We start from the raw sequence: 13,104 nt of genomic DNA on the forward strand, positions 1-13,104 counted from the left end.
AGGTACCCTGGCCGAGGCAGGCAAGCTGCTGGTGATGCCCATGGATGGGAGCCACTGGTTTTCTATGCGTTCGGTTGTGGAGAAACTCATGGATAGAGGCCATGAGGTGGTCATAGTCATGCCAGGGGTGAGTTGGCACCTGGGAAAATTGTCGAATTGGACAGTAAAGACTTATTCAACTTCTTACACTCTGGAGGATTTGGATCACAGGTTCATGGCTTTTGCCAATGATCATTGGAAAACTCCAGCACAAAGTATATTTTCTGTGCTCATGAGTTCAGTCAGGAGTTTTTTTGAATTGTTATTTTCACATTGTAGGAGTTTGTTTAATGACAGGAAATTAATAGAATACTTGAAAGAGAGTTCTTTTGATGCAGTTTTCCTGGATCCATTTGACATGTGTGGCTTGATTGTTGCCAAATATTTTTCACTCCCATCTGTGGTCTTCACCAGGGTACTACATTGCCATTTTCTTGAAGAAGGTGCACAGAGCCCCAGTCCTGTTTCTTACGTTCCCAGATTTTTCTCAGGGTTCTCAGATGTCATGACCTTCAAGGAGAGAGTACGGAACTACATTTTCCACTTGGAGGAACAATTATTTTGCCCCATTCTTTTCAAAAGTGCCTCAGACATTGCCTCTGAAATTCTCCAGACACCTGTGACAGCATCTGATCTCTTCAGCCACACATCCATTTGGTTGTTACGAACTGACTTTATTTTGGAATATCCCAGACCTGTCATGCCCAACATTGTTTTTGTTGGTGGCATCAACTGCAGTCCTTGCAAGCCACTGCCTCAGGTGAGTTATCCCTCCTTTAGCACACGAAGAATAATATGGGTCGGCCGTTGAATAAAGAGATTCCTTACTGGGGTGTGATTTGTCATTTATAGGTGTCACAGTTGGTATTTCTTTTTGGTTTAATGAATTATTTAGTGCCAATCCATTTGACAGTGGGCTGGCACATTTTCTAAAGCTGTCCTCATTGACATGTATGTGTATGCCATTGATATAAGTCTATTTCATCTTCAGGCTGCATTTTGAATACTGTTTTTGGAAAAATATTGAAAAACACATTAAGAAATGAAATCTTCCTTTTTGGTAATCCTGTGCTACCCCTGCAGGGAAAAGCTCTTAGCATTTTCCAATGTTCTGAAATTTTCTGTGTCTGTTGTACTTTCTCCCACATATTTTATGAAAATAAAATCTAGGGTCTGGCTGGACATATTGTTCTTTCTCTTGCATTTTCCTCTTGCCAGTTGATCATAGACATGTTCATAGGCCAGCACGCAACAGATGTGACTTGCTCTCTCAACAAGTGCATAGAAGTCTTATTCTGAATGCACTGTTGTTTTTTCAACCAACAAGTATTGAAACAGGCTTTTTCCCTTTTTTGCTTTTATGACAGGAGTGTACTTACATTCGTAGTTACTTCTTCACTTTCATATATTTCCCTATTCTTGCTCTTATCTCAATGGCCAGAGTCCTTGGAATAGGGTTGCTGGGATAAATGGTATGCACATANTTTCCTTTTTATTTGTCTGAGTCCTCAAATCCAAAAGCATTGCTTAGTAATCTGCCTGTAAGCTCACATTGCAGCACAGGCATGATTTCTCCACAAGGAAAGGTCACAGTCTACTCTTGTCTGGAAACTGCACAAGTATGTATGCCAACAAATGCTGCTCATTCATTATTGTTCTTCTGGGTAAATCACTGGCAGTGAGCGATATTTTTTATGAATGTGGGAATACACGCCCTTTTATTGGGCAGGTTTTGTGCCTGTACTTCTTCCTCCTGCTGGGTCACACGGGCTTAGGATCCAAGCAGTGCGATTGCTCTGGGCCGCAGGTACGTGATGGCTCCTGCAATTGTGACCGGCCCCGTTCCTCTTTGTGTGTGTCTGCTGCTGACAGGTACCCTGGCCGAGGCAGGCAAGCTGCTGGTGATGCCCATGGATGGGAGCCACTGGTTTNCTCTTTCACAGACCCAGCCTTGCAGTTTGGTGTTGTCCTGGTGGAATACCTGGGCCGGCCCTCGGTGACCTCTTCAGGGGCTTCCCGTGCTCCTCACCCTGTTAGAGCCGTGCACACTTTGGAGCCCTGTCACCGCCACATCTGTGGCTCTGGAAATGAGCACATCCTCTGTGCCCAGCCTGAGCTAGGTCTAGGAAACCTCCCTCACTGGCCCCAGGGATCCTTCCCAGGTCCNAGTGCACAAGGCCAGCGTGGCCAGTCCTTTGTTTGGGGGTTAAATAGTGACCCCTATCCCCAATAGTGTTGAAATCCTAAACCCAAGTGCCTGAGAATGTGACCAATTTGGAGACAAGGTCTTTAAAGGGGAGTGAAGTTAAAATGTGGTCATTAGGGCAGGCCCTAATCCAGTGCTTCTAGTGTCCTTCTATAAAAAAGAAATTTGGACACAGAGCCAGATATGTATAGAGGGGTGACCACGTGAAGACACTCGGGGACTGGAGTGACGCAGCCATCAGCCAGGGATCTGTGAGGGATGCCAGCAGACGCAGGAAGCTGGAGGGGGCAGGGTAGGACAGCCCCTAGAGCCTGCAGAGGGAGGACCACCACGCCAACACTTTGATTCGGATCCCAGCCCAGCCCCAGAGCAGTGGGAGAAGAAATGTGTGTTCCCAGCTGCGCAGTCCTAGTGCTTTGTCCTGGAGCCCTGGGCCACGTGTGTGCTCCTCTTTTTCTCCACCCCCTGGCATGGCTGCACACTTGCTGTCGCTGTCCAGCCCATGCAGGTCCATTCCCCAGGTGCTTCCTGCCACTCCATGCTTCGTGCAGGTGGTAGGGCTGCACGGCATGTGAGAGTGAGGGTTGGGGGCTCGGTGTGCACGCCCTCTGCCCGCCCTCCTGCAAAAAGCCACACTGGTGGGCGACTCATGCACGGCTGCCACGCTCCCTTCATTCCTCCTCCCACAGGCTCTCCAGTGTCTGGAGACGCTGCCCTGTGCATTGGGCGAACATTTTGCAGAGGTTGTCAGTGCTATCTGTGGGAGCACTGGTGTGACAGCGACTTCTCTATGACCAGAGCTAACGTGTTTGTAGGTGACTTTTAAGATTGTTTTCGGTCAATGAGATTTAGTTTGGCCTTACGTCAAATCTGTAGCTTACATTGGGAAAAATCAAGATGTTATAAAATTAAATCTTTCTTGTGTGCCTCTTCCCCTGTTCTAGTCTAGATTGTTGCCTCTAACTGGAACATGGCAAAGCCCAGTGCCTTTCGGTCCCCCGAGGATGCTGAGTCTTCCTGCTTGGCATGTGACACCCAGTGAGGTTTGGCTATGGACAGGCAGATCCGCACAATTAGGAGAGCTGGAAATGTTGCCCTGGTGCCACCCTCCCCTTGCGTCCACGGCAGGCACTGCTGTCCCAGTAAAAGGCAGCCGAGTTCTGTGCACAAGGAAGGGACCCGAATCCAGGAACTTGCTGCTTCTACCACGAGATAAGGTGGTGGCTGGAAACACAAATGCCAGATTACGTCACTACTGAGCCCAACAGCAGCTGTAGTAGCAACAACCTTAATGTCCTGCTGTCCCAGCCGTCCTGTTCTGGCCCCTCTTATGCTTTCACATGCTCTAGTAAATCGAGGACATGGGTGGTCTCCAAATACAGATAAGAGTTATTTTACTTGGCTCTTGGTAGACGTGACTGTGTGATGGAAATGAAAGGATTTGACCAGTGGGTAGGAGGACAGAAACTGAGCCTTTGTATAAACATACTTTATGTCACTGGACACAAACAGGAGCCAGAAAAAGAGCAGAGAGCTTCTGTTGGGGAGGAAGTAAGAGTACTAGGATTCTGGAGGAAGGCTACATGAAAGGGTTAAACCCAAATGCTCCCTGCAGAATGTGCTGCTGGTGAACCCTGGGTGCATCTTGGCATGCACATATCTGCCTGGCGGTGGACTGTCTTGTCAAGGTGGATCTCTAGTGGGGGTAACTTCCTCCCCAAGGGAAGATTCAGCCTCACCTGCAGTGGTGGGCTGAGCCAGGATTTGTCAACAACCCCAGGAATTGTCTGTGTAGTTGGGTTGTTAATTTTATTTTAGCTTTTCAGAGGTCTCAGAGGGTTCAGAAATGATAGGAGAATCCTCTGGCATTGTAACAGACAAGCAGCAATGCCTGGGTATGGCAGAGACCCTTGTTGACAGCATTCCCACTGCCAGGGAAGAGGTCAGAGTTAAGAGCCTTGCAGTCTTTGCTTGTAACCTGCAATGCCAGTCCCTTTCTGGAAAAGGAGGCTTTGGTAGACTGACGATAAAACTGAAATATTTCCTGAGACAAATTCCAAAAATACAAGGCTTATTTAATTTATTTTCCTTTTCATTTCTTTGATTCCTCTAATGCAGAAGTGTTGCTTAATGATTGTGCCTCTAATCTCACATTGCAGTACAGGCATGATCTTTCCACAAGGCAAGGTCACAACCTACTCTTGTCTGGAAACCACACAAGGAGGTATGTCAGCAAGTTCTTCTCAGTTATCATTATTACTATTGTTCTTCTGAGTAGATCATTGGCAGTGAGTGTAATTTTTTATTCATGTGGGAATACATGGCCTCTCGTGGGGCTGGTTGTGCCTGTACTTCTTCCTCCTGCTGGATCACACGGGCTTAGGATCCAAGCAATGGGATTGCTCTGTGCTGCAGTTACACGATGGCTCCTGCAATTGTGACCAGCCCCCTTCCTGTGTGTGTACGTCTGGTGCTGACGAGTGGCCTGGCCAAGGAAGGCAAGCTGCTGGTGGTACCCCTGGAGGGGAGCTGCTGGTTTACCATGAGTTTGATTGTGGAGAAACTCATGCACAGAGAGCACGAGTTGTTCTTATTCACACCAGCAGTGAGTTGGCAACTGGGAAAAATGACTGAACTGTACAGAAAAGACTCATTCAGACTCTTACAGTCTGGAGGATTTGGACAACGCGTTTATGGTTTTTCGTCAACAATGAATGGAAAACTCAAGGACAAATTTTATTTTTTATATTAATGAGTTCACACAAGAGTATTTTTGAACTTTTGTTTTCACATTGTAGGAGCTTATTTAACGATAGGAAATTAGTCAAATCCTTATAAGAGAGTTCTTTTGATGCTTTGCTCCTTTATAGATTTGACATATGTGGCTTAATTGCTGCCAAATACTTTTTACTTGCTTCTGTGGTCTTTGCCATGAGAATATTTTGCCATCATCTTGAGGAAGGTATGCAGAGCCCCGGTCCTGTTTCTTATGTTCCAAGATATTTCTCAGGGTTCTCGGTAGTCATGACCTTCAAGGAAAGAGTATGGAACCACATTTTCCACTTGTTGGAACAGTTATTTTGCTCCATATTTTTGCAAAGTGCCTTAGATTCTGCCTCTGAAATCCTCCAAACACCTGTGACAGCATCTGGTCTTTTTAGCCACACATCCATTTAGTTGTTCCGAACTGACTTTGTTTTGGAATATCCAAGACCTGTGATGCCCAACATGTTTGTTATCCGTGGCATCATCGGCAGTCCCCGCAAGCCACTGCCTCAGGTGAGTCATCCCTCCTTTAGCACAGGAAGAATAATCTGTCTTGGACCTTGAACAAAGAGATTCCTTACTGAGGTGTGATTTGTCATTTATAGGTGTCACAGTTGGTATTTGTTTTTGGTTTAATGCTTTTAGTACCAATCCATTTGATTGTGGGCTGGCACATTTTCTAAAGCTGCCGTCATTGACATGTATGTATATACCATTGGTATAACTGTATTTCATCTTCAGGCTGCATTTTGAATACGGTTTTTAGATAAATACTGAAAAACACATTAAGAAATGAAATCTTCCTTTTTGGTAATCCTGTGCTGCCCCTGCAGGGAAAAGCTCTTAGCATTTTCCAATGTTCTGAAATTTTCTGTGTTTGTTGTACCTTCTCCCATCTATTTTATGAAAATAAAATCTAGTGTCTGGCTGAACATATTATTCTTTCCCTTGCATTTTCCTCTTGCCAGTTGATCATAGACATGTTCATAGGCCAGCACGCAACAGATGTGACTCGCTCTCTCAACAAGTGCATAGAAGTCTTATTTTGAATGCACTGTTGTTTTTTCAACCAACAAGTATTGGTAGATATTCAGGCTTTTTCCATTTTTTGCTTTTATGACAGGAGTGTATTTACATTCTTAGTTACTTCTTCACTTTCATATATTTCCCTATTCTTGCTCTTATCTCAATGGCCAGAGTCCTCGGAATAGGGTTGCTGGCATAAATGGTATGCACATATTAGATTTTAATAAATTTGACAAGTTGCTTTCAAAATATTGTGCATCCTCACACTTTGGTCATCAGTATATTAGAGTTTTAGTTTTTCTGTACCCTCCTCAGCTTCAGATGTTGTGAAGCATTTAAATTTCATTTTCTGGGCAAAAAAATTCTGTGTAGCTGCTTCAATTTTTCTTTTCTTTCTATGATAATATGAGCCTATGTAATTCACTAGAGAAAATGCAATTGCCAATACATAAATACATATATTTCTGGCCTTTTGCATGTCTTCTTGTGAGGTAAATATTCACATTCTTTAACCATTTTTTATAGGGCTGTTTGTCTTTTTATAACTAGCTGCTATAATCCTCTTGAGTATTAGGAATATTAACAGTTAGTTTCTCACACGTGCTAGAATTCTTCCTTCCTTGCGTCTTCTTCCTCTTCAGTCATACATGATTTTCACTTTTGGGGAGTCAATTGTGAGCTCTTTCTTTAGTGGTTTCTTTATTTTGACTTTGTTGGGTCTTCCCCAATGTGAAATATATGAACACATTCTTAATATTATGTTTTAGTGTTTTCCATTCTTCTAATGTCGACAGTATTTCTTACAGTGAGAATTTCAATCTATATGGTTTAAGGATCTAAATTTATTCTTTCCTCAATGGATAGTTCATTGTCCCAACACCATTTAGTAAAAATCCATTCTTCAGTCATCGAATGGAAATGCATCTTCATCATATTTTAAATGTCACCATTTCTTTGCATCTGCTTATGATCTCATAATTTTTTCCCTCTAACTTATCTATTCATGCACCACTACCACATTTTGATTACGTGAGCTCTGTAGTAAGTTTGAATATTGGGATGGCAAATTCCATAATTGATGATGTTTTCTTTTAAGTTCTCTTGGTATTCTTAAAACTTACTATCTTTGAAAAAATTTAAATTGTTTTGTCTAGTTCCAAAAAATAAAAACAAGTCATTAGGGCTCTGTTAATATTAAATTAAATGTCACTGTTAATTCTAGAAAGATTGTCATGCTTTTGCTATTAAGTGTTGCTATTCAAATATATGTTTCCTTTTTTATTTATTCACATTTTGTTTAATGTCCTTCAATAACATTTTGCTCATTATATAAACATTTTATCTTTGCTATTATAATTTATTCCCAAGCATGTTGTTACTTTTGAAACTACTGTGTGAAGGGCAGTTTTTCCACTTCTAATTTATACTGGTTATTGGTAATTAAAATACATTAAAAATAAAGTAAATTAGATTTTACACATTTATCTTTTATGTAGGTATATCACTAATTTCTCTCATTAGTTTGTAAGATTGATTAGGTGTACAGTATCATCTGCAAATAATTCCCTGCTGAAATGTTTATACCACTTACGTTGTTTTATTGGAGCATATACCTGCAAAACATTATTGAATAACATGGCTATTGAAGCCACCTTAACTGAGATTCGGAAAAAAGTCTTGACAAATACAAGGTGAGATTCTTGGGAGATGCACAGTCACTATATTCATGTGAAACACATGGTGTGTTATGTCAGTCTATTTATTTTATTAGAAACAGACTATGCATTTTCAATGGCTCCTTCACCTCTCTTCCTCGGGCTTCTTCTTTCTTGGGCCCCAGCTTGTGTGCAGTGCCAAAGGTGTGGCCTGGCAGGCCTCACGTGAGCGGGTTCTGGTGTGCGTGACTAGCTCTGGGCGGGTCTGTTCTCATGATTCTAGGAACTTCCTCTCACTGGGACAGCCTAGATTCCACACCCAGAAGTGTGTGTAACCTGCGTAGCTAGTCCTTGAAATTGTTTTCTGAAGTGGGGCCAGTCTGTGTGATGGAGGCCTTAACCTTTGGGGTCTGCACGAACTCTGGTTAGTGTCAGAATTAGATTGAGCCCAGCTGGTGCTGGAGAATTGGTCAGTGAGGGAGAAAATCCGCACACATGTGGTCCCAGAATTGTGGTTCTGTGTTGTGAGGGTAGAGTCCTATACTAAAGAAAAAGGCATTTGCTTTTTTTATACACATGTAAATAGAGGTAATGACCAACTTCTCAGAAAGGAACTCATGGTGCTCTACGTGTCCCTGTTTCCTCACTGAATCCCACCAGCTGAAAGGAAAATGAAGTGTGAGAATTCAGTGCGTAGGCAAACAACAGCTAGTTCATTCATTCTGGAAACCTTCACTGAGGTCTGTTAAATGCCAAGCATCCTTCTACACACTGGGGATCCAGCAGAGAACAAGACAACATAGTCTCTGCCCTCAGGGTGCTCCATTAGTTGGACAAGACATATAATAAATAAACAATAAGTTAGATGGTGATGAATAAGGTGGGAAGGGGTTTCAGAGTGATGGGCTGGGCTATTTCTTAAGGTGTTGGTCAGGGCAGATCTCTTTAGATGACATTGACCAAACCTGGAATGAAAGGAGGACTAAGCCATGTGGACGTCTGGGGCAGAGTTGACATCTTGGTTTCTGTCATCATCTAGAGCAGCAGTTGGGACACTGTAGCACTTGGGCCAGTCTAACCTACTCCTGATTTTACCAATAAAGTTCTACTGGTACACAGACATGCCCTTTTGTTCAGTGTTGTCTGTGGTTGCGCTCCTGCTACAGTAGTAGAGTTGAGTCATTACCAAAGAGATCAAATAATAAATATTTGGTCCTTTACAGAAAACATTTCTTAATCCGTAATGTAGAACACTGGTTCTTAAAGTGTGTTCGCAATGCTGGGGAATCCCTGAGACTTTTGGCTGTGTGTGAGGTCCGACTATTTCCATATTAGTGCTAAGACATTCTTTGCTTTTTCCACTCTCATCTTCTCTTGAGAGTACAGCAGACTTTCTAGAGGCCACATGGTGTGTGATATTGTAACAGGTTGAAGGAAGAAGCACATAGGAGAGTCTGGCTCTTACCCAGGAAGCCAGACATTGAAGAGACTTACTGAAATGTAACTCAATGTCAGTAGTCTGACAAATTTTTATTTCTTTTGTAAAATACAGTTATCTTTAATAAAAATATTTGTGTTAACTTATAATGGACTTATTGTTATTTTAGATAAATTAATGAGGATATATTTTTAAAACATGTCAGTTTTATTTTGTAAAATAGTTCATTTGTATGGACATAACCCACATAAATAAGAGCTTTTGAGCATGGAGGGGTTCTGACCACAACACATTTGAGAACAACTGATCTAGGAGTAGCCAATTTTATTCTTCATTGTGAAGCTGCAGGAGTTAAAATAATGTCCTTCCCTTAGGCAGCAGGTCTCAGCTTCCCACCTGTAGAAGGACAGCAGACCCTGCATTCTGGGGTATATATTGCATGACAGATGGGTCATATGGGTTGCGTTCTGTCCCCCCAAAAGACACATTGAAGTCCTAACCGCCAGTACCTCAGAATGTGACCTCATGTGGAAATAGCATCATTGTAGATGTAACAAGTCAGGATGAGGTCTTTAAGTCGAGTTCTAATCCAATAGCACTGGTGTCCTCAGAACAAGGGGAAATTTGAACACAGACCCACACACAGTGAGAATTGTGTGTGGAGATGAAGGGAGAGATCGGGCTGACAGCACAGATTGCCACCAGACACTAAGGCAGAGGCCTGGAGCAGATTCTCCCTCACAGCCTTGGAGGGAACCACCTCTTCTGCCACGTTGGTGTGAGACTTCCCACGTCCAGAGCTGTTTAGGACACCTGGTCTGTGGTAGTTTGTGAAGACAGCCCTAGAAACCAAGACATTGGGCCATTGTTTTGTAAGGCAGAAAGTGCTCTGCAGGAGTCAGGGTCCTACTTCTAGAGCCACCTTCTCCATGTTTCAGCCTCTGGGTAGGGCAGTTGCTGACATCTGAATACCCTGTATCCTGCTGCTTTCGCACTGGTCATGGTTCTACGTTTTCTTCCCTCTTTTATTTTTCCATCTTCTTTTTATTCCCCGTTTGCTTCTTCTTTTCTTCTCTTGTTCACAGGACAGGCCTTGATCCTTTGCTCATTGAGATTTTTCAGGAAGTACTTTTTGGCCCAGAGAGTGGCCCTCAGTTCATACCAGAAAACCCAGCTGCCTGATGAAAGCCAACGGGGTCCCACTGAGGGACCTGTCCTCAGGATGAAGGTGGATTAACCCAGCTAATTCTTGCATCAGAACTGGGGGGTGTGGTTGGGGAGTAGTGGTGCAGTCCCCATTTAACAGATGTGGGGATTAAGGCACAGAGCAGTGGGGTCACCTAGCTAGGAAGGGGCAGGCTGACACTCTAACTCGCACTCCCAACCACATTGAAATTGGAAATTGTGTTCTTGGCATATATATCCATTAGGACTAGATTCAGCTGCATTCAAGAGAAAACTTACAATAACTGTGAGGGTGGGAAGTTATCTCAACTCCTCCTGGGCCCACAAGGACTCCTGCAGTGCACTTTTTAATCCAGCCATGGCGTGGATGGCTCCATTGTGGTGTTTTGAATCTTGAATCTGTCATGTGTGAAGTTAATGGTTCCTTTCTGTCTTGAAAAGAAAGTGGAAAAGCACTGACAGCTCTTCATCCATGGACATCAAAAACAAGGAGGAGCCCAGAGAGTTCAGATCAGAGGGCTGTGGGCACAGGGGTCCCTCCAGGTTGTCCTCGCACTGCTGCTCTGACCCTTCAGAGGGGGAGAGGCAGACGGGTGGAGATGAAGAGAACAGTAGAAGCTCAGGAGAAAGTTGACAAGAGGCCTAATTGGTCCAAGTTAGCTGTGTGCTAAAAAATGGTTAAATATTAATTTAGGTTATTTTATGTCAAAGGGGAAGGTTCAGAGCTAGGGAGAAGTAGCGGGGTGTGTGAAAAGCAGAGGTTGGTTTAGGGGATAGATCTAGCAGCCCTGTGGTTTAGGGCATGTAAACTATATGTTACTGTTGTTACTTTAACTCCCTCCAGGATGGCCTGTCTTCTTGGTGCATTTCAGAGAGTTTCTGCAGGTGTTTTCTTCTTAGAACTTTGGGGTGTGGTTGTAGGTGACAAGCTGCTGGTGGTCCCTTAAGATGGAAGCCACTGGCTTAGTATGAAGGACATAGTTGAGGATCTCAGTGCCAGGGAATGTGAAATTGTGGTGCTGGTGCCAGAAGTCAGTTTGCTTTTGAGGGAGCTCAAATACTACACAAGAGAAATCTGCCGTGTGCCATATGACCAAAAAGAGATGGAGAAGCGTTAACTGCTCCTTTGGAGCAGAGAGAGATGGTGGTTGCAGGACATTGTGAATGTACTAAACACTACTGAAATATTTGCTTTAAAATGGTTAATTTTATGTTATGTGACTTCACCTCAACAAGTTTTTAAAAGTAGATACAGCATGTATCATGAAAAATAAAGCCCTGATTTAGAGCTTTAAAAAAATATCATCAGTGTTAGCCAAATACAAAATTAGGCAATATGTAAAGTAAACACAGCACAAATGGCTAATAAAAATTGGAAAAAACATTTAACTTCAGAAATATTCTAAGAATTATATATACTTCAGATTATTCATGAATTCAGTTTAATAAACAATGCAATAGAATTTTTCCTATCAAATTAGGGAACATTTTTTATAAGTAACGGTTGGCCCATCTGTAAAACACATATTCATAAATTTCAAAAAAATTTGTGAAAGCATTTTGAAAACCATAACTTGGTGGACATTCCTGGCAGAAGACTCTGATGCACAGCCTTTCTCAGGGTGACCTCTGGGCTCCCAGGAACGCCCGAGTGGAAGAGTCCAGCGATGTCACTGCCACTTACACCCACATCAATGTCACAATGATCGGTGTCACGATGATCGCAGCCTCAACCACCTCCTCTGCCCAGGGAGGGACGGAGCCACCTCAGAGGCTGCCTGTGTTTCTGCCCAGCTTGGCCCTTGGAGAAACCCTTTGGCCACCTGGCATGTCACAATGATCGCAGCCTCAACCACCTCCTCTGCCCAAGGAGGGACTGAGCCAACTCAGAGGCTGCCTGTGTTTCTGCCCAGCTTGGCCCTTGGAGAAACCCTTTGGCCACCTGGCTGGTATTTCTGCTGTGAGAATCACAGAGGCTGGGCCATGAGGCAGCCCCAGATGTTCTAGAACCACATATTCCAGCCCTGTCAGGGCCTTCTCATCACCCCTGTGCACATCATCATCTGTCCCCAATGGTTCCACTTGTGCCAGATCCTCACAGGTGCCTCTGCACCCTTTTGTGTGCCTCTGGGGTCCTCACTTCTTCCCCAGAGTCTCGCACAGTCTTGCATGAGAAAAGAGCCTTTCTGTTGAGGCCCTTCTCCTCTGCCATAGGGGCTCGAATCCAGGCCAGGTGCTGGGACACTCTCTACGTTGTCTTTCTTTCTAATAGTTCAGCTCACTCCATCCCGTGGCTAACCTCTTTTCTTTTTGTTTGGCTCAGGTGTCAAATGCCTCAAATTTATAAGATAATTTAGCTTCATATTTTGTTATGAGCAGGGCCATTGGAGTGTTTTTGAGGTCAAATGGGAAATGGACAGCATGTGACAGTGCTTAGTGGACTATCAGGGGAGACTATGGCCCTACGCCTCTCTTCCTTGGACCGTGGATCAACACGGCTGAGACTGTCTGTCTGCAAGGTGATAAGAACAACGTGGATTTCTTGTATCATTCCTGGGGAAGCATTTTCCCAGAAAACTTGATCTCAGTTCCGCGGGACTAGTTTTTTCCCCAAGTTTCCTTCTCTTGTGTTCCAGAATCTACATGTTAGTTCTCAAGTGGGTATGATTTTGTCCCAGGGGGAAATATCTGGAGATATTTTTGCTGACGCTAAATTTTGGTGATGGGTTGATCCTGTCATCTAATGGGTAGAGGCCAAGGATGCTGTTAAAAATCCCGCAATGCTTAAG

At 43.6% G+C, this 13,104-nt stretch overlaps 1 protein-coding gene and 1 pseudogene across 1 annotated transcript in view; both read left to right on the forward strand.

The window, feature by feature from the left end:
• Nucleotides 1-1,013, forward strand: part of LOC103609495 (UDP-glucuronosyltransferase 1-8-like) — a 21,557-nt gene extending 20,544 nt beyond the window's left edge. Inside the window, 2 exon segments of the mRNA XM_008593808.1 lie at nucleotides 3-856; nucleotides 858-1,013. Of these exon segments, the coding sequence (XP_008592030.1) occupies nucleotides 3-856; nucleotides 858-1,013 (1,010 nt within the window).
• A 3,654-nt stretch (nucleotides 1,014-4,667) lies between these two features.
• LOC103609497 lies at nucleotides 4,668-10,367 on the forward strand (annotated as a pseudogene).
• The last annotated feature ends 2,737 nt before the right edge of the window (nucleotides 10,368-13,104 follow it).

This window comes from Galeopterus variegatus, unplaced genomic scaffold (genome assembly GCF_000696425.1).
Source record: "Galeopterus variegatus unplaced genomic scaffold, G_variegatus-3.0.2 Scaffold9683, whole genome shotgun sequence".
Taxonomy (NCBI): domain Eukaryota; kingdom Metazoa; phylum Chordata; class Mammalia; order Dermoptera; family Cynocephalidae; genus Galeopterus; species Galeopterus variegatus.